Below are 23,490 nucleotides of genomic sequence, written 5' to 3'. Positions count from 1 at the left end.
CCTAGTATTAAATTTAAAAAAATTGAATCGAGAAATTATTGTTTGGGAAAATTCGTGAACCAGTAGTAGTAGTAAAGGAATCCTCCGTGCGTTGATGATGAAATAATTAAACGACACGAGTTCCTTCGTAAAAATTAGTTTTTTATTTTTCTCACAACATGAATAAACAACATTAACAAAACAGTCTTGACGTATATCTATTCACTATTGAGTGAAGGTTTTTTTCTTTTTTCAAACATTTATTTTTAAATAAGTATCGTGTACAGTGTAACCTACAGTAGGTCACTTTGTCTCGGAGTGGCGCGGGCGCTTGCACTCGGAGCGGCGCGGGCACTTGCACCGAGAGCGGCGCGGGCCCCGGCACTCAGAGCGGCGCGGGCACCTGCACTCAGAGCGCATGCGTATTCGCCGCCTACTACTAATGTTTCTCACAGATTCGAGTTTGTGTCGAAACATTTTTTTTATCAAATAATTAAAGTGCTTAGTTTTCCAAAACAAACATGGTACCTACCTGGTACTTTTAATTTCATTTTCAAATTTCAGCAATTTCTTACCAAGCAGCATTTCACATCATTAGGTCCTTGTATTCTTTGCACTTGGTATCGTGCAAAACTTTTCTGTCACGTACGAGTTCAATAAGCTCGTCCGTCATTTTTCAAAATACGTAGTTCTCGTCGATGACTGATGCGCCACGCGCCGCGCGGTTTGGAAACACATTTGCCTGGCGTGTCGTGAAAAAGTGACCCACTTTTCCGTAGTACATTTTTTTCCACAGTGCGCTTTTAAAGTGACATATTGGTAACGCTTTAAAAGTTTTGGAAAAAAAATAATTGCTCTTGTAATTTGGTACCCAGAGTCTCAATAGAACGTTTGTAGTACTGATTGATGATTTATCTAGTAATGACACAACATCTCTTTTTTTATTGTTTTATATCACATTTTTTTGGTATTTTGTTAAAACAAAAACAAAAATATTCATAACTTTTAGGGCAACTTAAATATGGCCATGATGTAGAAAACTTTTTTGTTAGAAATGACCTCCTCTATCTCCCTATTTCGTTTGATCCACGAGTTTTTGACCACCCTGTATAATTATACAGCTTTACCTCTAAATCAGCAGTTAAAGCAAAGGGTCTGCCTAGTTTAGCCAACGATTTGTCTTCTTTTCTTAGATAGTCCTTTAAAGTGCTCCATGGCACACCTGTCGCTTTGCTTGCCGCATACAACGATTTTTGTTAGTTTTCTATTATATCCAAGGCAAGCCGTAGGTCCTGGGCGGTATACTGTCTATTCTTTGTACGTATGTTTGACGATAATGACATGATTTCTGTAAAAAAAATTATACACCGGTAATTTCGTGACAGTAGAGGTAATGTCGTGACAAAAAAATAATGCAATTAATGCATTGGAACAGACACAACGTATTCCCGAGAATATATATTTAAACATATAAAAATAAAAATCCTATGCCGATAAGATGACTAAAATCAGTCACAAAAACGCACGGTAATATTAATTCTTCAGCAATGGTGTGAGGCTTACCCTTTTTTGCAATTAACAAGGATACTTGGTAAGACGCTAATACAGCACTTTCGTTGTTGGTCCCAGTAGCAGTCTTATTTATTATTTTCTTGCTTCGTTCTAATTCCGCGGCTTTAATTTTGAAAAAGGATTGTGATTTCTCACGAAGTTCTTGGTGTTTTGTTTCTAAATGACGTCGAAGTTTGGCCGGTTTCATCGACTCATTCGACAAAACTTCGTAGCATATGACGCACTGGTCTTTCTTCACCGTTTAAATTGGTACTTGTGAACCCGTAAGCTAAGTATTCGTCGGAAATTTTACGACGTTTAGAAACTATAGATTTTGAAGACGAAGGATTTTCATTTATTAGTGTCGGGCGCGTGGCAGTGCGGTAGGGTGGGGGAAAAGTCATTTAGACAAAATGATCTAATTTTCTCTTTGTTAACCAATAAAATAAACAATAACTTACTCACCCAAATCTTTCTTTTTTTCCTCGGAGTCATCTTTATCAGAAAATATTAACACCAATTCTTCCCAAGATCTACGTTTTAGAATTCTGTTGGCATAATCAGGTGATTCCAAATCCCGGTTGTTTTTCTATTTCGTCTTTAAACAATTCCGTATCAAAATTTTGGCGCTCCATTTCCCTGGATACGTGTGTAGGGACACAAGTAACATACAAATACTCATCCGTCTTTTATGAACTAAACGTTGTCGTGCAGGGCTCGTTTTCTTCTGTCGAATGCAGCCACCCGGAGCACCCCAAGTTGTCGGGAACTCGGACCACGTGGCCACGTGGTCGGTGGTTTTTTCTTATTTTCTCCTCAATTAGCAGCGCAAAAAATCCAAAACAGAGGTGTCGCCTTGTAGGGCTCCACAAGGCTCGTCGACTCACACAACAAAGTAGTACGTTATCGATTTATTTTCGGCAGCGCACGCCGTTAAAGTTTTAAAATTTTTAAAAATCCCAATATTTACCCATCCAATATTATCCCAATATAACAAGGGTGACGCTTGCGCCTGAGTCAGTGGACCACCGCGGCTGCAATAGAATTATATTTTTATTTTATATTTTACTGCAGTCTTTACTATGTTCCCTTATTGGGTACACGCGTTGGTATAATAAACGAGATTATAAGGGAGATTTAGTATTCTTTATATCTCCCACCTTAGGAGAGGCCCTATCCCCTAAAGTGGTGACCCCGACGTGATATAGTTAAATACTTATTTACATAATGCTAAGAAAAAGGACAAGACTACGATTCAATGGACGGAAAAAGCCATCGAATCATTCGAGAAATGTAAAAGCAGCTTACAAAGCGCAGTTACATTATCGTATCCGTTACGTGATGTTCCTTTGGCTCTGATGAGGGACGCTGCTAACACGTGCGTCGGAGCCGTTTTGCAACAAAAGGTGAACAACGCATGGCAACCGTTAGGTTAGGTTCGGGCTAGTAGAAAATTAATGTCTTTTGGCCTAGTATGAACATGAATCTTTGGGCGAAATCTTGTACCAAGTGTCAACGCGTCAAGGTTCATCGGCATACGGAATTTGAGATAAATAAGTTTCCGAAAGTCGATCGTTTTAGCATCTACACATAGATATAGTGGGACCCTTACCTATCACTGCAGACGGTTACAGATACTGTGTGACTATGATAGATCGTTTCACAGGCTGGATGGAAGCGTTTCCGACACGCGACATGACAGCAGAGACGGTAGCTGAAGTAGTTTTTACTGGCTGGATATCTCGTTACGGAACAGTTTCCAAGGTCACAACGAACCAGGGAAAATCTTTCGAAAGCAATTTGTTTACTCAGCTTATGAAATATTTAGGGGTAGAAAAACTACGTACTACTCCCTACCATCCCGAAGGTAACGGTATGGTGGAGAGATGGCAAAGGTCATTAAAAGTAGCTTTAATGGCACGTCTTACGGTAGGTACCTCATGGGTAGACGAATTACCCGCAGTGTTGCTAGGCTTAAGAGCGGCACCAAGGAGTGATACCGGGATAAGTGCAGCTGAACTTACGTTTGGTAGAACCCTAAGGTTACCAGGAGATTTTTATGATGACACCACCATAAAAATCTCGGAGTCAGAATATCTAAATAAGTTAATAATAAAGTTGAAAGATTCCATTAGTAAAATTAAGCCCAAACCAGAATCGCACGGTAATAGTAGAACGTTGTTTGTTCATCCAGATTTACAAGTGTGTGAGTATGTTTTCCTAAGAAATGACACCGTACGCCGTTCACTGCAGCCTCCTTACGACGGTCCCTATCGGGTTGCGAAGCGCAGTGGTAAAGTATATCTTATTCAGATAGGTGACAGGTTGAGTTCTGAATCGATCAATCGACTAAAACCGGCGTATCTACTAAATGAATCTGTGAGTATGGACATTCCCGAGAATGACAATGTGGTAAAAACTACCCGGAGTGGAAGAGTAGTTAGGAAACCAATTCGTTTCATGGAAACGTAGTCGTAATGCTTCGATTAAATAGTATTGAAATTTCTAAAGTTAGTGTTCAGTATATAATAAGTATTATAATGTTGTATTGGTTTCATAATTTTAGCTAATAGGTATAGGTACATAAGTAAAACGATGCAATTGTCCTACGCAGCACAACTCTTTATATTGTTTAATAGGTGTTTGCGGTAATATGAGTACTTACATGTTCATTATTCTAAGTCTTACCTTATTCGTGTATTGTTATGTGATACTTTTGTGTCAGCGATGGTAGCGGCAGTCGAGCGAAGTGTTGCATTGTGCACGTATCATATGCAGTCTCCCGGAGATGCCTACTAATTTTTTTTTTATATAAACTAGAAATTAACTTTAAAAAATTTTTTTTTGGCAGGGGAGTACTGTAGGGACACAAGTGACATGATGCTTGCGCCTGAGTCAGCGGACCACCGCGGCTGCCGTAGAATTATATTTTTATTTTATATTTTACCGCAGTATTTACTACGTTCCCTTAGGGTGAGGCCAAACGGAAGTAATTTTTGAGTTGTAAGTCGCGTAATTTCGGTCGCAGAAATTCTGCCTAGCAGAAATTCTGTTGGGCTGCCAGACGGACGCATTTTATTCAGTTGCTATCCAACGTTTATAGCGGGTGTTTGTGTCGTGCAATGGAACCGTTGCAAATTTTGTGTATTTACGAAGCATATCTAGAAGACACGGAAGATAATGCCAGAAAAAGAAGCTGGGTAAATCCACTTAATAGTGAAAGACTGATGCTTGGACAGTTCCACACCTTATATGAACGTTTATGTGCAAATCATATCGTATCAAAAATATATTTCAAAATTACATACTATCATTTGCCACTTCATGTTTTTCAAGAATTATTACAACTCTTAAAACCTTTTATAACTAAATCAAACACAAACATGAGACTAGCCATCAGTCCAGAGGAAAGACTAATAATTACACTTAAGTAAGTTTTTAAAAGTTTTAATTAATATTTTACAAACGTTGTATTACAAACAGATTACAAAACATAACTTAATGCGGTTCATATGTTTCATCATATGTATTCATGTCATTAGAATGAATGGTGTTATGTTCATTTGTGGTGTATCCTCTGTTTATTGGTGACGGAATATATTGATTGTTGCTGTGTGAATCAGAAAAAGGTGATGAAAATCGGGACCTCGAAACAATTCTCGGCAACCTCTTCCCATGCCCTCTGTTTTAAAAACTTGTCACTATATGCCTTCTCTGACAAATTCCATAGACATGGTCGTTGTTCAACTTCAATTATAAGTTTTTCTGCGTCCAGCATTTTGCGAGCAAAATACATGTCAACTTTCACGCAACCTTTACCTGACTGACCCTTTTCTCGGTCCCCTCGCCCCCCGCGAACCCGTTTCGGTCGGATTATGCGTGTGAGTCGGCGCACAACTCATTTTACGTCGCCGTGTGGCACGAACTAGACTTTTGTATGAAACCGAATGCAGCAGAATTTACGCTGCCGAAATTACGCGACTTACAACTCAAAAAATTACGTCCGTTTGGCCTCACCCTAAGCGTAATAATTACGAGATGTTTGGCGTAGGTAATTGACCATGGGAAAAACGTGGATTTTTTAGGAAATTATAGGAAGATTTGCTAACATTTTGAGTGTTCTATCATGTGGATTTAGCGTGAACTACGTTAGTTTTAAAAACTACTGCATCGAAACAGCAAAAAATGCTTAGAACTCTATAACTGGTACAAAATGAGTGCATCTCTGCACAAACTACTGATACACGGTGCAGACATAATAAAGGAGTTACCTTTGCTTGTGGGTTTGTTGTCAGAAGATGTGCTGGAAACTAGTCAAAAGGAATATAAAGGTTTACGACTTTTCCTTGCTAGAAAACCCTCCAGAATCCACACTAATATAGACATTGTACACTGGATGCTAAGCTTCTGATCCAATTATTGCATCCGAGAGGAGGAGTCATAATAAAAAAAGAAACCCGTTTTCTAAAGAGGTACTGGAAATGTTGAACGTGCCAGTTGTAGAAACGATCGAAAACAAGGATGAAAATGACGAAGAAAGAGTGGATGATCATGATGACAGTAATTGATTACCTATTTGTTTGCAACACAATTGATATATGATTGATATAATTATGTGTATTTTAAGTAAAATAATGTAGAATTTTATTTACAATATAATTTTATTCCTTGCTATAAATACCTTTAAAGCCCCCAGTACACAATGGCCTGTGATGGGCCACGCTTTGCAGTGCACAATTGTAGGCCACGATCACTTGGTGTTCACACAATGGCGCATGGCTCATTGCTGCCTGACAAACCACTTGCGATGGACGTCGAAGTAATTACGGCTGCGGCTATTTATTTGTATACTGTTTACAAGTATTACAGAAGTGTGTACCGTCACAAAGTTATAAAAAAGAAATGGCGAAAAAGGCGATGGTGGATGCTGACCATTCATCGAAACAGGACAAGGTACGTAGATTTTTTAATGTTGTACTTAGGTTATGATATCAATATTTAGAATGTTAACGTAACATGACTAAGAGTTTTTTTACCGTTTTCAGGCAATTCATGGACAATCTGTTAAGCGACCTTGTTGCAGAACCATCAGGGGAATTCGATAACTTTGTTCGTATGTCATCTAGTGATTTCGAATATACATTGCAAAAAATATCGCCAATTATTGCAAAAAAGGATACATATTGGCGAGAAGCAATACCTCCAAAAATAAGATTGGCATTGACATTGCGATTTCTTGCGACTGGAGACAGTTATAGGAGCCTGCACTACCATTTTAAAATATCAAGTACACTCATATCTAGAATTATTCCTGAAGTATGTTTGGCTCTGAACCAAGTGCTAAAGGACATGATTAAGGTGAGTTAATAAAACATTTGTATATACTTTAAATTTTTTAATCATTAATTACTGCCCCACTATATTTTTTTAATTGGTTATTTTACAATCGTTATTCAAAGCTCTTGCATAAGCATCAGCCAAAATATTTTCAGACTGACTCTGTGTCTGAGAATACAATTCGTCAGAAATTATTTGCATGGATCCCTCAGGTATATGGATCGTAGGGACAGGTGTATGGATTCTGTTGGGGGATTAAGTAACCGACAACTCCCCGATTGCGCGCCACGATTGATTGGACAATTGTCCGCCATCATATACCATTACCCCCTGTACACAATGGCGATGGCCTGTAGTGGGCCCGCATGGGCCATTGTGTACTGGGGCCATTAGGAAGGTAGGTAGGCACTTATAATTCTTCTCAAGCCTCAACATAAACTAAACTTATCAGCCGAGAAGCATAAATTAACATATTATTTCACATCTTTGATTTTTGACCTCTTTGTCTACTGACAGTTGTCACAATCATTTTTCTATTAAGTGCGGTTTTTGAAGGAGAAAAAAAATGACTAGCTTTAAAATAAATTATTTATTTTGATTTAAGTATGAAAACAGTTATAATAACCGAGTTATTACATAGAAATAAAAAAAAAATTCAAAAATCAGAATCCGATTTCTCTGTATCGGAGTATTTTCCGACGATGTCTCGTCTGTTACAGCTATAACGAAAGAATCTACAGTTTTGTCTACATTATGATCTAGACCAGCGGTTCCCAAAAGGTGTTCCGCGGAACCCTGAGGTTCCGTGAAAGACCCTCAGGGGTTCCGCGAAAATTCAAGATTTCCATATTGTAAATCGTTTCACTTGTGATAATATTAAATTGACGTAATTTATTATTCATTTTCAATCAACTTGTTTTAAAATATTGCATTTCAAAATTCCATTTAGGCGCCATGTAGGTAGGTAGGTACGCTGTGCGTGTCACGTGTCGCGTCGCCCGGTCGCGCCGCTCGTCGTCCTCCCACCGCCCGCGCCGCTCGTCGTCCTCCCACCGCCCGCGCCGTTCGTCGCTCTCCCGCCGCCCGCGGCATACCGCGGCAGCTTGCGACCATTCAGTTGAGTCAATACGATTACTAGGACTGCACGTGATCAAGTTTTTGATACCAAATTTTAAAACTCGAAAATAAGCTAAGAATAAATTCCGTACCTAGATAGTGATTGTTTATAGTTTTACGAGCACTGTTTTAAGCAGGTATGTTTTTATTATTTTTACGTATTATAATGATAAATCAAATGCTACTTATAATAGTTCCACAAAAACAGGTCGTTTTTGCCTAAAATATTGCTGTGTTTTACTTACAGTTCACGATGGATAAATGGCTAAAACCTGGGATTGCTAAGGGGAAACGTGGTGCTAGCTTTGTGGACAGTAATGTTAATACTTATCAATCTAATCAAGCTTTTGACCAAGTCTCATCTTCACCAGAAGGAGAGACAATTGAAAAAAAAACGGAAATTACCAGTGGTGCTAGTTGTTCAGTAAGAACTTAATTCTATTTTTTATAATTTATTTCAATTTGTTAAAGTTACACGTATGTGTCCGCGCTTATACGAACTGTTTTTTATTGCATTTTTTTTTCAGGGTATTGGTACGGAAGACACTTTTGTTGAACAAAATCAGCAAAACACAGTGATACCATCTACTACCGACCATACTGAACGTCAAGCGGGAATATCTTCAAAAAAGAGAAAATATGATGAGTCCTATCTGTCCTATGGATTTATACCGATAGGGAATGCTGAAAATCCTGATGGAAAATGTGTTGTTTGCAGCAAGATTTTGTTGAATAGCTCCCTGGCACCTGCAAAGCTTAAGCGTCACCTTGATACTAATCATCCTCACCTCAAAAATAAAAACATTAGTTTTTTTGAAAGACAAAGAGATGTACATCAAGCAGGTGTGACCGCTTTACAAAAATATGCAAAAACTGATAATGAAAACGCCACGAAAGCCTCATTCATGCTAAGTTATAAGATTGCACGAGCTGGAAAACCTCACACAATAGCCGAGGATTTTTTGAAACCATGCATGACTGAAGTTGTTGCCTGCTTGCTTGGAGAGGATTCAGCTAAGAAAGTGGCAACGGTACAGTGTTCGAACAACATCGTATCTGACCGTATTCATAAGATTTCAGACCACATTGAAGATGAATTGATTGATAGATTGAAAGAGAGCAATGCATTTGCAATGCAACTGGACGAAAGTACGGATGTTGCCGGACTAGCAATACTGCTAGTTTTTGTCAGATATCCATACAGAGAATCTATCGAAGAAGATTTGTTTCTCTGTGCTCCTTTGGAGGCCGATACAACTGGAGAAGAAATTTTTAAAGTTATTGATGAATACATGAAAAAAAACAAAATTGATTGGAATAAATGTATTGATGTATGCAGCGATGGAGCTGCAGCCATGATTGGTAAAGTAAAAGGAACAGTGTCAAGAATTAAAACTGTTGCGCAAAATTGTACTAGCAGTCATTGTATTTTACATCGTCATGCTCTTGCCGTGAAAAGAGTGCCATCTGATTTAAAACAAGTCCTTGATCAAGCCGTACAAATCGTCAATTTTGTGAAAACACGTCCACTGCAGTCAAGGCTATTCAAAAAAACGTGTGAAGACATGAAATCAGCATCAATCACTCCTTCTACACACGGAAGTGAGGTGGCTTTCCAGAGGAAGGGTTTTAAACAGATTATATGAATTGCGCGATGAACTGAAAGTTTTCTTACAGACCCTTCCTTCGCCTGCAAGTGCTAGCTATCTTGAACTGTTACGAGACGAGCGATGGTTGATGAGATTGGCTTATTTGGCTGACATATTTGATAAACTGAACACAGTGAGCAGCTCTTTGCAGGGAAGAATGATAACCATATTTACAGTGAGTGACAAAGTATCTTCATTGAAAGAGAAAATCGCCTTGTGGATTGAATGTCTTGGACAAAAAAGGTATGAGTGTTTTCCACTACTTGAGCAATTTCTCAAAAAATATAATCATCTTCAAATCGCTACAGACGTAGAGATAAGTATACGTGAACATTTGACAAACCTAAAAACATCTTTGGAGGAATATTTTCCAGAAGAAAAGCTTCGGTTACGGGAAATCGAATGGGTCCGAAATCCATTTAGGATTAGTACCAAACCTTTAACACTGACTGTATTGGAATATGAAAATTTAATTGATATTAAAAATTCATCCACACTCCAACAACTTTTCGAATCTGAAGCTATCATGAACCCGAGTCAATTTTGGATTGGCCTGAAAAACGAATACCCGGGCATTGCTGAAAAAGCTATCATAGCATTACTCCCATTTGTGACAACTTACAGATGCGAGGCTGGGTTTTCAGCGTACGCCTACACGAAAAATAAGTTTAGGAGTAGGTTGAATGCTGCACCAGACCTCCGCATCCAATTGTCGGACATAAAACCTGACTTCGATGTAATTTTAAGGAAAACTATGAAGAGATTTCATTCATCACATTAAAATTTTTGTAATTACCTTTTCTTCTAACTAAGTAAATATTTTTATCTTAAAAAGTCTTTCTCTTAACATCAAACTTTGCGGACACCAATCCAAAAAGCCTCAGATGGTGTGATTTCACGAAAAAAAATGTTGCTGTTAAGGCGGAAATATACTTACGTGGCGTGGCATGTCGTGGCGCGCCAGGATCATACGTTTTCATACATTTGACAGGACGTGACACGACAAGGCATACAAGTATGTCTTTAACCATATTAAATGTATGAAACCGATATGCTTCTGGCGCGCTACCACACGCCACGAGATGTAAGTGTATTTCCGTCTTTAGTTTACTTCTTACTAAAAGCTAGGGTTCCGCCGAAAAATGGTGAAACAAAAAGGGTTCCGAAGCCAAAAGAATTCGGGAACCGCTGATCTAGACTACCTAATTTCAATTCCTCTTTTTTTACGCGACTGATGCAATTTTGCCATTTTTCAGCTGAAATGTTGCCTAAAGCCTCCCGCAGCAGCTTTTTAACATTTGCCATTTTAAATGTAGTGTTTTTCCTGGCCACATACCCCTTGACGTCGGCCAACACTAGTTCGATGGGATTCAATTCAGGTAATCTCAATACCTCCACACCAACTGCTTTTGCCACCTCATCAACCACGTACGATTGGTACTGAGTTTTAATAATTTTCAAGAGTTGGACTTTTGTTTCATTTGTTTCAAAAGAAATTTGCTTTGATGAAAGCCATTCTTATATGTCTACTTTTTTCCAACTAGTAACTGGGATTTGCGCCTGGCGTCTTGAGTGGTAGCTGGCATTATCCTTGAAACCTATTTTCGAACTTGCCTGCAATCATCGATTCATGATAATCGCCTGTACCTTTACATTCGAAAACCAATTCTGAATCTGGCATCTCAGCTACAAGCAGAGCGCCCGAGAGTTCAAGACGAGGAATTGTCCACTCCACATCCACTCCAACTGAGTGGATGCTGGAGCAACACGTGATTTGGCGCAAAGCAGATTCACACGCACTTGGTCTTCTTTATTAGATGATCTTAGAAATATGCATGAGCCAAATGCACGTTGCGATGCGATGCAGAAACAATGCATTTCAATAGATTCTGCATTTGGGATTATCGTTAATGTTGGAAAATATCTTTAAATGCGATTTTAATAATGATTTAATTTTCAAATTATAATGAATGGAATCTTGTTATTGTTATGTGTTTGCATAGGTAGGTATAATACATTAGTTATTGTAGAACATCAAGCAAACATTAGGATTTCAATTATACTAAGATAATTAAGAAAGTAAGACTGATTTAATTATGTAGAATTGGTTTAGCAATTCTCTAATGATAGGTATTTTGCTGATTAGAACCTTTGAATTTCGTTTACTAAGACTTTCAAGTCGTTATTAGAGCATGAGATGTAAAAATAGTTTAGACAACTTGATTGCGCCAGTTATGTTATGTTATTTTTTGGTATTGTATTAGAAGTGGACTGTAAATTGAAATCGAAAAGTGACGCGGTGCTATAAAAAGGGGATAGGAAAAATTTCTGGAAGAAAGGAACAGCACTAACCTCTGGTCTGTCTATCTTCTGGACTGCTAACGGCGCCGTTGCCTCTTCTTCTCCGAAAGCACGTCGCGGAATCACTTTACTGATATTTCGGCACAATCATATAGAAAATAAAAACTCAGGAAATACGTTAAATTATTATTTTATGTTACGAGCACGACACTTTGCTTCCTTGCTTTTTGAAGTGTGTGTGGCGCCATTGTTATAGCTTTTGTTTTAATTTTGTCCACTGAGGCAGCTCTGGCTTCGCGCCTTTCTGTGGTCCTTCAGTGCTGCTTTCAGGGTGTATGGAAAGTGGAATTTAGGAAAACACCGCGTAATTTAATTAATTGTATTTATTTTTAACTGGCGCAACCACAACTTGTAGGCCAATACTACGTATTGTATAGGAAGTACTTTCTACTTTACTTTCTTTCGTACTTACTTTGAACCTTCCGACTATAAAGAAAACTGTAAACACTATAATATACAAACTTGTGGGCAAAGGAGGCAAATAGCTGACATGTTAATGCTGTATAATATTATAAACGGTAAGATTGACAGTCCTCATCTTTTATCCAAAATACAATTAGTTGCACCCCCAAAACGCACTCGGCATACATCACTGCTTCACGTTGATTTTAAAAGAAAAAAATACTCACAAAATTCACCCATTGCTAGAATAACTCGCACCCATAATAAACATTACTCGGAAATTGACCTTTTTCGCCATTCTAAAAAGACATTTAAGCGACACATTTCACTACTCCACAAATAATTTTTTTTTTTTTTTCTCTTACACGCAAGTGCAACATACTTAACATCATCTCACACACACACGCACACACTCACATGCACACACACACTCACACACACAAACACCTTGTTTGTACCTTAAACATTAATTCGTTAAATGCTTCATAATTATATTCAATATTATTATTATGTTATGTTATTTTTTATTTAGGCTACCTGAGATACTGTTTTTTTATACGTATAAAATTATTTATTTATTTTCTTAACCCACTTTTGATGTATTTACTTAATTAATTCTGGTTTTTTTTTAGTATCTAACTATGTATCACTCACTCAGACAAATTACTATAATTATTATTTTCGAGAAAATCTGTAATTAGCCATATTTATCGATGTAATTAGTATTAAGACTCTTATTAGTATTACTTCGCTGTAGATTTTCCTTCTATAAATAAAATAAAATAAATAAATAAAATAAATAAGATTTCATAATTACCTAAACACAGATTTAGCTTTGAATTTGTAAATATAGGTGAATAGAATATAAGGAATGTATTATTAGACGCAAATATACGTAATTATCGTCTTCAGCTGAAAACAAATTATCGGACGCGGCTGACGGACGCGACTGATAGCCGTGACTTATAGATATCTAGATAATGAATGTACACTGAGCTGTTCAAACTATCGGACGTAAGTCGTGGACGTAACCTTGGGCCGACCTTCAAGCTTTCGGACGTCCGACAGAGATCTGGCGCGCTGGATGTTTTTGTCAGCCGAAAACGTCCGCGGATGGTAATGATGGTATGCACGGGGTGCGGGACACGTCCATTTGTCAGAAGGACGCGGACTACGCGAGAGCTTGCACGTATGTACGTACGTAAAAATGGACGAACGAATTATAGAGTGTGTTTGCAGTAGGGAATTACTGTATAATCATAAATTAAAGGATTACAAACATGCTTCAAAAAAACAAGAAGTCTGGGAGGAAATAGCTGCCGAACTAAATATTACGGGTTAGTACTTATTTATTCAATTTCCAAAACGCGCGTAGATACCTACTAGTTAATTTTTATTACAAATATGACCTTCTACTTCACAAACATCTCAGTCTCTTTCAATGTCTAACACGCAAGATGCTGTCGTGGAAATTTCGATCCCAGAATTGAATTCACAGCAAGCAAGTGAGAAGATATCCGCGCGCAGATATCATAAAGGCCCAGCACGTTCTTAAAGAATTTTTAATTTTGAAAAAAGAGAAATAAATATTGAAAACAATAATTCACTATCTAAATAAGTTTAAGTTTATTAAATAAAAAATGCCCTAATAATTTTACTGTATTACTTACCTCAAAGTAACGACACGCTCTTTTGCTGATATAGGAGTACGAAACTGTGTTAGTTCTTTTTCAATGTCATTTTCGATTAGACTTAGCAAGAAATTAAATCGGTCCTCATTCATTCTCAAATAAAGTTTATACCGACGTTCATCCCTTAATAAATGTGAATATAAAGTGTGGAATTCACCAGATTCTGCCCTTTCTTTATTTATGTCATGGACCCAAACGTTTCTTTTTATTTTCTTTCTGGGTGGACAACATATAGCAGCCGCCGCTAATTCGAGAAAATCGTCCTCACTTTCACTACTCGACATGTTTCTTCGTGTACAGTTCTTTGTGGAATAAGCATTGGAACGCGTCCGCAAGCCGCGTCTCAAAAGACTGTGCACACTTCACAGTCGCGGCTGTCAGTCGCGTCCGTCAGCCGCGTCCGATAATTTGATTTCAGCTTTATACTCGTATTCATTTGGTTTAAATACCCTGCGTGTGGGCAAGTTTGTAGGTGAGTAGGTAATTACGCATTTGAATTGAAGCTGTGATCTTTGTAAACTCAATCAGATTTGGGTGTTTGGATAGGATATCATAAGGAACGGGCTCACTGTGTCATGGTGTCCCCGTGGGCTGCGATCCTTATGCTTTTTCGTCGGCGATGATGCGGCAGTTTTTGTTCTTCGTTTTTGGTTGCGTTGTACAGGTACGTAGAATTGCTCACGGTAGCCAGATGTTGACGCACCACACCGGTTTTGGGCTTTACTCGTTGCCGGGATCCATAGGATGTTTGTAATTGTGCATTGAATGCAGTAAAAAGAAAGGAATACTTTCACATTTTATAGTTAGTTTTTCAAGCAATAAAAAGTTATGAGTGATTACGAAGAGACAAAGAATGGAATATATAAAATCTACAGATAACAACCAAACGTCACTATCAATTTGCGCTCTGGGTTCTTGCAACTTCGCGGATTGGATATTGTGCGCGCACAAGTTTTTCTCAGAGTCCATAGGTTACAGATTTCACACAACTGTAAAGGGATTAGGTCAGAGGAAGTTAAACCGCTGGATAATTATAATAATTATATTTTTATTTCACTTCTCCATATAATTTATTACACTTCTTGCTGTTACAAAATCTCAATCAGGTATGTCTTACATTTTAACTATCCAAAAAGGTAAACTTCGTTATCTATGCGCCTCACTCTATGATTATGAGACCGGCTTGCCCGCGAAATTCAAATTTAATTTGGTTTTTCGCAATTTGTAAACTAATACGACAACGTAGGCTTATGGCATTCTGATTCCGACAGTGGCAGTATCATCCTCACTGGTTTATATAAAAACTAGCTGATGCCCGCAGCTTCGCCCGCGTGGATTGGTCAGATCCCCTGCAGCATCAGGATTGAGGAGTTGGAATCCAAATTTTGTTATAAAACAATGTCGCAAAGTTCCTCTATCGATTAAAAAAGAAACGACGCAAATCGGTTCAGAAATCTCGGAGATTTCGGTGTACATAGGTAGAAAAACACAACTCCCTTTTTGAAAGTCGGTTAAAAAGTAGCCTATGTTACACTCTGGTCAATCCTCTACTTGTCTGTGAAAATCCCGTCAAAATCGGTTCAGCCGTTCCAAAGATTAGCCTTTTCAAACAGACAGACAGACAAAAATTTTAAAAACGTGCGATTCAGTGTTGGTATCGTTCAAATAACCATATGAGCTTAATATGAGGTAGTTATTTCGAAATTACAGACAGACACTTCAATTTTATTTATTAGTATAGATTTACTTGAAAAGGTCCAGTTTAAGAAATTAATTAAAGTATCGACTAATTTGTGAGAATAGTGCAGCCATCAAAGTCCCGAACAAGGAATGGCTTTTTTTTTCTCACAAAAAAAACCTAAAAATGTTTATTTTAAATAAAAAAATATAAGTAGAAAACTATGTTTATTACGGGCCTGCCCGTCCATGGACCACTTTAACTTCATATAGGCACTATTTGGTGCTATTGATGTCAATGTTTACGCTTTATGTTTTTACTTTATGATGTTTTATATGATGGAAACATATTTACATTGACATACTTATACGAGTAACAAATCAGTAATGAATACTCATAAATATCTTACTTTAATACGGATCGTTTTACCCTTACAATAGGCAGATTTTCTATTGTTTAGGATCGTAGGAAGGACCAATAAAACTAGATATCTTCAGCGGAGTGTGTGTCTGTTCAACGGTTTATTTTCAAGTGACAGTAGTTATATTTGACAATTTGTTTACCACAGATAAATTAAGGCAAGATCTACATTAAGGACGCGAGTACATGAACGCACTATCAGCTTCACTATAATATTTATCAATAAAAAGCGTTAACACACGTTTTAATTTTTTTTAATGATGTTACCACAAATTTTTTACAAATAAAAAACCGAATTATCACCCCATTTATATGATAATACGGCAAAATATCTTGGAATGACTCTTGACAGCAAGCTACGCTGGAAAGCACATGTCAAGAAGAAAAAAGAAGACCTAGAGATAAGATACAAAAAATTGTACTGGCTCATAGGTAGAAACTCTCCACTGTCAATACAAAATAAGAAACTCTTATATAAACAGGTCCTAATGCCAGTGTGGACTTATGGTATCCAGTTGTGGGGCTGTACCAGAAAAAGTAATATTCGAATAATACAGGGGTATCATCAATGCACCCTGGTACGTCAGAAATGAAGATATTCATCGCGATCTTCAAATGGACTTCGTGGACTCAGTTATTAGCAAACATGCTAAATCCCACGAACACAGGCTCCATCAACATGTGAACGTCGAGGCTATCCAGCCCCTCGACATCACAGACCTACAAGGACTTAAAAGGACAAAGCATTTTGAGCTAGTGTAGTTATGGTGTTAGTGCAGTTAAATAAATAAATAATAAATAATAAAGATTATTTATTATTTATTTATTTAGATTGTAATGTTAGTAAAGTACTGTCGTCAGCACTTTATGATATTAAAAAAAAACCACAAATTCACGGTTTTCGGATTTATTTATTTACTTGTGCTATGAGACCTACCTACCTGCCAAATTTCATGATTCTAGGTCAACGGGAAGTACCCTATAGGTTTTCTTGACACACACGATGGTAGGACAGACAGACAGACAATAAGGTGATCCTATAAGGGTTCTGTTTTTCTTTTTACAGAACCCTAAAAAGCTAGACGCATCCTAACGGAGGAATTTTTGCCACGTTATTTGGGTCTTAACGCTATTTCAAGACAAGATATCATAAATTCAAGAACCCTAATAATTCCCAAGGGTTTATTTGGTGGAACAGAGGAAAACGCTAAAGCTATTGTTTTAACTGATGCCACTTTCCCTTATGTGCAGAAGAGTGCCAATTACAATTTCCAAAAAAAAGTCATATAGCCTTCATAAACATCGCAACCTAATAAAGCCATTTCTGTTAGTGGCATCAGATGAATACATATTAGATGTTTGGGGTCCTTACTCTGCAACAATTTCAAATGCAAATTCGACTATATTACAGAAAGAATCTGTTAACAGAAGATATACCCTTAAGAACTTATTTTGAAGATGGTGATACTTTTATTCTGCACCGTGGCTTTAGGGATGTGATGGAATATTTAAGAAATATTAATTTTGAACCCCATGCACCTCTGTCCATCCAAGAACGGGAAAATCAGATGCCAAAAATACGTGCCAGTAAATCCCGTTGTGTGACTATTTTGTCGATGGGTCATAGAAGTGGTGAGTGGTAACAAAAGGGACTTTAAACTGTTACGGCAAACATACTTCAATTCAACGTGCATGACTTTAATAAATGCATTTCAGGCTCCAATATGTAACAGACCTGATGCAGCAGCAATACTGAATCGCATAAGATCAACGATAAATCTTCCCAATACACTTGCAGACATCATTGAAGATAATAACATTAATAGAAGACTGACATCATTCAAAATTATCAACAATGGTAATATGCCAGAATTGGATGTATTCCCCATATTGACTATGGATAAATTTTATTAAACAGACCCGGTTCCTACTACGTGGAGCACATCCGTTTAAACGGAACATATAAAATAGAAGTCTGTGAAAATATTGAAAGGATTGGGAACATTAATGATTATATAGACTTGCATCTGCATTCAGCAGGAAAAATGTATTTTGTCTATATTTTATTAAGTCCCACAATCGACACTAATGATCCTATTAACTTAATCAAGGGTTATTGCTGTAATTGTATTGTTGGCAGAAGAACGGTAGGATGCTGTGCTCACACCGTGACTATTGTATGGTACTTGGGGTGGGCACGGCATCAAAATAATATTATGCACTCGCTATATTCTTCGATGATCTGTTGGTAGAGGATGAAAACAAAATTAAAAATGTCCTGATTGATTGCTATTTATTATTTACAACCAACCTATTATAAAGATGCTTTTATAGTATCTAAACTAATTTGCATCGGTTACATTAGGTCAGAAACAAATTAACATTTATTTTATTCTTGTCATTAAAACTTAGATCAGAACTTTTAACTGACTAATGCAATTATAGCAGTGATAGGCTCAGCCCTCTGCCTCTCATCAGGCATCATAAGGTTCGGGGTTCGAATTGTTGAAATAGAGTTCGTATACCAACCTACTTTGATGTAATATAATAAATATGTACTGGCTGTCATGTATAATACAAAAAAGAAGTTATGTTTAAATGTTGTCGTTTTGTTGTTGTATGAATTCTAGTTGAACAGATGTTGTTTACCTAATTTATTATTTTCATTGTACATAATAGGTTTTGGGCCTGCTCAAAAGGCCGGCCGCCTAAATGGAAACCAGTAAATGTACTACGTCGTGTAATATTCAAAAATTACTGACCACAGTCTCTTAAGACTGTCCACTGGTTCAGCTGAAAATTGACGAATCTTCCTCAAATGAAGAAGAACTGCCCCATAGATCTTACCTTCTTGCTCCTGAACTTGATTCAAATGCACGAACCGTTTCACCGTCCATTTTAAGACAGCCACAAGCTGGGTTCTCTAATTTGAACGAGCCACAACCTGGAACATCTACCAAAAAAAAAGGGGCTCGACCTGGATCTTCTACTTTGAATAAGCCACAACCTGGACCCACTTCTTTAATGAGTCACAAGCTGTATATTCTGATACTGAAGTTTCACATGTGAAAGCTTTAAATTCTGCTTACCCTTTAATAACTCTGGAAGCCGTTCGACCATTTCCTAAAGCTTTACCTCGAAATCCTACTGGGAAGCAATGTAAAGGTAAAACCACGATTATAACTGAAACCCCTGAAAAAGATAGATTGCTTTTAGAAAATATGATAGATATCTAAAAAAAGAAAACACCCAAGACTGAGAAACGAAACTTAAAACATGTGAAACAAATTATCAAAAGCAATTTAGGAATCAAACAAAACCAAAAGTAACGACAAGGCTAAAAAGAAGGAAACCGGTATTAAGAAAAATGCCTACCATATCTCTTATAATTCCGTTAATAATGTAAGGTTACTTTTAAAAATTTATTTGAATTGTCAACAATAATATAAAATTATTAACTTATCTAATGAAGGTACTTTGATAAAATCGATATTTGGTTCATTCGATGTCATACAATCTGTTACTAGGAGGCCGACAAGATTGAACTTGCATAAATACGGGTGTTTCGAAGGTTTTAGTTCAGTCTCCTTCTGAGATTCGGAGCGATATCGCATATTTTCGGTATTTGGATTGTGAACTGGATAATTAGATGTTGTGATAGCAATCACGCTCTAATTAAATTACTCATTTTGGCATTAGTTTGTTTAGATTAAAACTCTCGGATAACCTTACACATTGTTTTTTGTGTTGGTTTTGGAGAGGACATTCCAATAATTCGATAAAAATATTTAAATAATACCTGCTTTTCTGAGTGACGCCAATAATAAAAAGGCCTCAATAGCTCAACGGTTATAGGAGTGGACTGAATTCCGAAAGGTCAGCGGTTCAAACCCCAGCCGTTGCACTATTGTCGTACCCACTCCTAACACAAGCTTTACGCTTAGTTGGAGGGGCAAGGGGAATGTTAATAATAATAATGATACATGGTGATAATGGTCCATCATCACAGACAGGACTATTCTAGCGAATAAGCCTGACATTGTGGTGGTGGACCGGGCACAGTCGAGGGTGTTTTTGGTGGACATCACCATTCCATATGACGAGAACCTCGTGAGAGCTGAGACGGAGAAAAAACGCAAGTATCTTGATCTGGCTCACGAGGTTTCCGACATGTGGCATGTGGAGTCCACCGAAATCATCCCAATCGTCATATCTGCAAACGGGTTGATCCCAGTCAGCCTCGCTCACCATCTGAGGCGACTGGGGTTCCGTGGCAGTTCGCTCGCAGCCAGGATGCAAAAAGCGGTCTTGCTAGACTCGGCTAGGATAGTCCGCCGCTTTCTCAACCTGTCGCCCTGACCCCCGGCCGTTTGGTCTCCCCTGCCGGGGCGTAATCCTCCGCCCGGTACAAATATGTATTTATGTAAATGTGTATGTAGGTTTATTTATTTTTATATATGTAAGTATATTATATTATCTTTGGCTTTTATATATATCTATTTTGTAACCGGGCGTGAGAGTAAGTTATATCTATAATAATGATAATAATATATCCTTTAATATATAATCCTTCAAAATATCCTTTATTATATAATATAGCCTTTATTTACTGAAACATTTTTGCAGTCATTACATTTTATGTTAATAAGTACTAGATTTTCCATCTTAAGTATATAAAATGTAGTACATAAACAAGACTTATCCTATTAATAATACTAATTTACATTAATATTTTTTTTATAAGTACATCACTAGTTTTTTTTTAAATTACTAATTTTCTTATTATATATTTACATTTTTAAATGAGTACACATTATTACTACTTCATATTACTACTTGTTTTCATATTTTAATAGGTAAGTTTCTTTTTCTCCTTTCATGTTTCGTTTCAGTACGCCCATTTTGGACGAAGGCCTCCTCCAGTCGTTTCCATATTTCTCTGTCTTTGGTTGCGTAATTTTTACTAACTTTTCTTACATTCATACTCAATATATAGAAATAATAATACTAATGTTATGAAAGAATAGGAATAGGAAATTTTTAGTATATACTCTTTGTTATGTTTCTTTTTACGATCGACTTATTTTTTTTTGTTATGTAGGTATTTTATTATAATTCATACTTGTATTATCCAATCTAAAAACTCTTATGACTGGAGGGTACTTGGTCTAGCTCTCCGACGGTCACCAGCCGGGTTGGGAGACTATTTTTCTCAAAAGTTTTTCTTCTTATTGCTTGTTATGTGAATTGTGCTGAGTGGGCAGCAGGGTTTGTACTGGATGGAGGGGCTGTGGTAATTACTATTCATCGCATTCCTCATCGAGTGTGACTGCAGTAAATATTTTTAGTGCTGATGGTTTTTGTACAAAACTATTCATGGGGCTTTGCCCCTTATTCTGGATATTCCTCTTATGTTTATTTTTCTTTGCCATTTGATAATTTGATGAAGGTTGATTTACTTGATCATAAGGATTGCTCATTTGACTCGGAGGGGTAGACTCTAATTCTCTCTTCCTAGAACTTTGACTATTTGTACTTTCAGCATTCTTTCGAGTTTTATTTGGTTCATGTATTATTAGCCTATTAATATTCTGAACAGCCCACAAAAGAATTGCTGCCACATATTGATTCCTATTTTGACCTGAGCAAGTATCAGAAAAAAGGCTTATTTCAGTTACATTTGCTGGAATACATTTAGTTAAGTAATGTAATAAAATTGTTCCAATTTCGCAGCTACCTTTTTTACCGTTCAGTTCGGACCATAGAAAACAGTATGCATTATTGGGCAGACTTGCTTGCGGAAGTTGGCGCCTTTTTCGAACAATATTTCGTAAAGGTGTTCACTGGCAATGCTCGTTCTTGCCGCGGTGTCGGTGAAAGCATATCCTTGCTGTCCGTAAACAGAGATTTCTATTGTTGGTATCTTGACACTGTCTTCGATATTGGCTTCGAAGGTAAAGAACGATACCGGCTTTGGGAGTGATTCATTTCCTTTGCACTTTCCACAATTGCTTCAGAACATCCCTGGCGAACCGCAACCACAACAGCTAATGGTGGATTTCGTTGGTTCTGGTTTCATTGTGCTCGGTTCCTTAGTTGTTGTAGGGCTCACTTGTTTGGTTTCCGGTATTTGAGCGAGGCGTTTACGACACACTTTATACTGTGGCCTCTTCTGGCACAAAATAAGCATCGCTTAACCTGAGGTTTCTTTTTGGTGTCGGCTGCATTTGTATGTTTCGTATTTTCTAATGATTCTAAATAGAATATTTCGTTCACCGTTTTTTGGTGTTCTCATATGTGTATTGAATAGCATTCACTAAAGCATAGTGTGTTAAAAGTTGCTTTTTAACTATATCTTTGTTTTCTTCTGCAACGTGAGGTAGGTTTTGTTCTATGAAACTGTTACTTGGACAAATGAGTCATTTCGTTTTCATCTTGAATAATGTTAATTTGTTTTGTCTTCTTCTTGAGCAGCAATCTGTGATTCACGTATCTTTTCAGCATATAGATTCCTTTGATTAACCAGTCTTCTTTGTAATTTTCTAACCAAGGACATATTCACGCGGTCCGTGTTAAGGCGGTCTGTATTAAGGCCTAAGGGTATCATCGTTTTTTTCTTCAGTCGACAGCGTTGCTGAGTAGCTCTCTACTGTTTTCTTTTCAAATCTTGAAGTTTTTGAAAATTTGAAGATATAGATAATATCCTCGATCAGCACATAGGCTGCTTTTTATCCCGGAAAATCAAAGAGTTCGCACGCGATTTTAATGTATTCTGTGCGCGAAGCAGTTGATTCTGCTCCTGCAAAAGAGTATTGCGTTCACTTAGCCTTTCATCTATACCCTGAAAAATATGGTCATATTTACAAACAAATTTATTTTACAAAAACAATATTATTCATGAAGGGATTACACATGGACATGCAATAAGTAACGAAAAAAAGCGTATCAAAAAGAATTGTTACTTGTAAAATTGCATTATTTTGTTACTACAAGCGGTTAAATGTTTCACGCGGACGCTCTTTTCTTTGGGCTGTTGAATGGCTGGTGGTATAGGGGCTGGATTGCTAGTGGAAGGGGCTGGTGGATTTTCTACGTTGTCTGTAAATAAGGTGGGTGGAGCGAGAGTCAAAGTATTCGTAGTTGGCAGTGAAAGCACGGTCGCAAATACAAACCATATTTTGCACGACTTTGACATGATTGCACGCGAAATCGAAGTTGGCGAATCAGATAGATTGTTTTGTCACATATGTAACAAGGAATCATTTGGGGCCCAAACATGTATAAATTTAAACCTATCACACACGTA

At 37.3% G+C, this 23,490-nt stretch overlaps 2 protein-coding genes and 1 long non-coding RNA gene across 3 annotated transcripts in view; 2 read left to right on the top strand and 1 right to left on the bottom strand.

Moving 5' to 3' along the window:
- The first annotated feature begins 5,144 nt into the window (after positions 1 to 5,144).
- Positions 5,145 to 6,940, top strand: LOC123876363. Its single transcript, XM_045922595.1, has 2 exons — positions 5,145 to 6,483; positions 6,576 to 6,940. The coding sequence occupies exons 1-2, from the start codon at positions 6,233 to 6,235 to the stop codon at positions 6,895 to 6,897; spliced, it is 573 nt and encodes a 190-aa protein (XP_045778551.1). The 5' UTR covers positions 5,145 to 6,232; the 3' UTR covers positions 6,898 to 6,940.
- Positions 6,941 to 7,815: 875 nt separating this feature from the next.
- Positions 7,816 to 11,405, top strand: LOC123876537 (zinc finger BED domain-containing protein 5-like). Its single transcript, XM_045922844.1, has 6 exons — positions 7,816 to 8,120; positions 8,231 to 8,407; positions 8,511 to 9,260; positions 9,661 to 9,875; positions 10,257 to 10,368; positions 11,319 to 11,405. The coding sequence occupies exons 2-6, from the start codon at positions 8,237 to 8,239 to the stop codon at positions 11,403 to 11,405; spliced, it is 1,335 nt and encodes a 444-aa protein (XP_045778800.1). The 5' UTR covers positions 7,816 to 8,120; positions 8,231 to 8,236.
- A 9,805-nt stretch (positions 11,406 to 21,210) lies between these two features.
- Positions 21,211 to 23,490, bottom strand: part of LOC123876382 — an 18,324-nt gene continuing 16,044 nt past the window's right edge. The window contains exon 2 of the long non-coding RNA XR_006798342.1: positions 21,211 to 22,983. This is a non-coding gene — a long non-coding RNA (uncharacterized LOC123876382). The remainder of the gene's footprint in view (positions 22,984 to 23,490) is intronic.

Source organism: Maniola jurtina, chromosome 21, assembly GCF_905333055.1.
Source record: "Maniola jurtina chromosome 21, ilManJurt1.1, whole genome shotgun sequence".
In the NCBI taxonomy this organism is placed as follows: domain Eukaryota; kingdom Metazoa; phylum Arthropoda; class Insecta; order Lepidoptera; family Nymphalidae; genus Maniola; species Maniola jurtina.
This window is presented reverse-complemented; position numbering and strand designations above follow the sequence as displayed.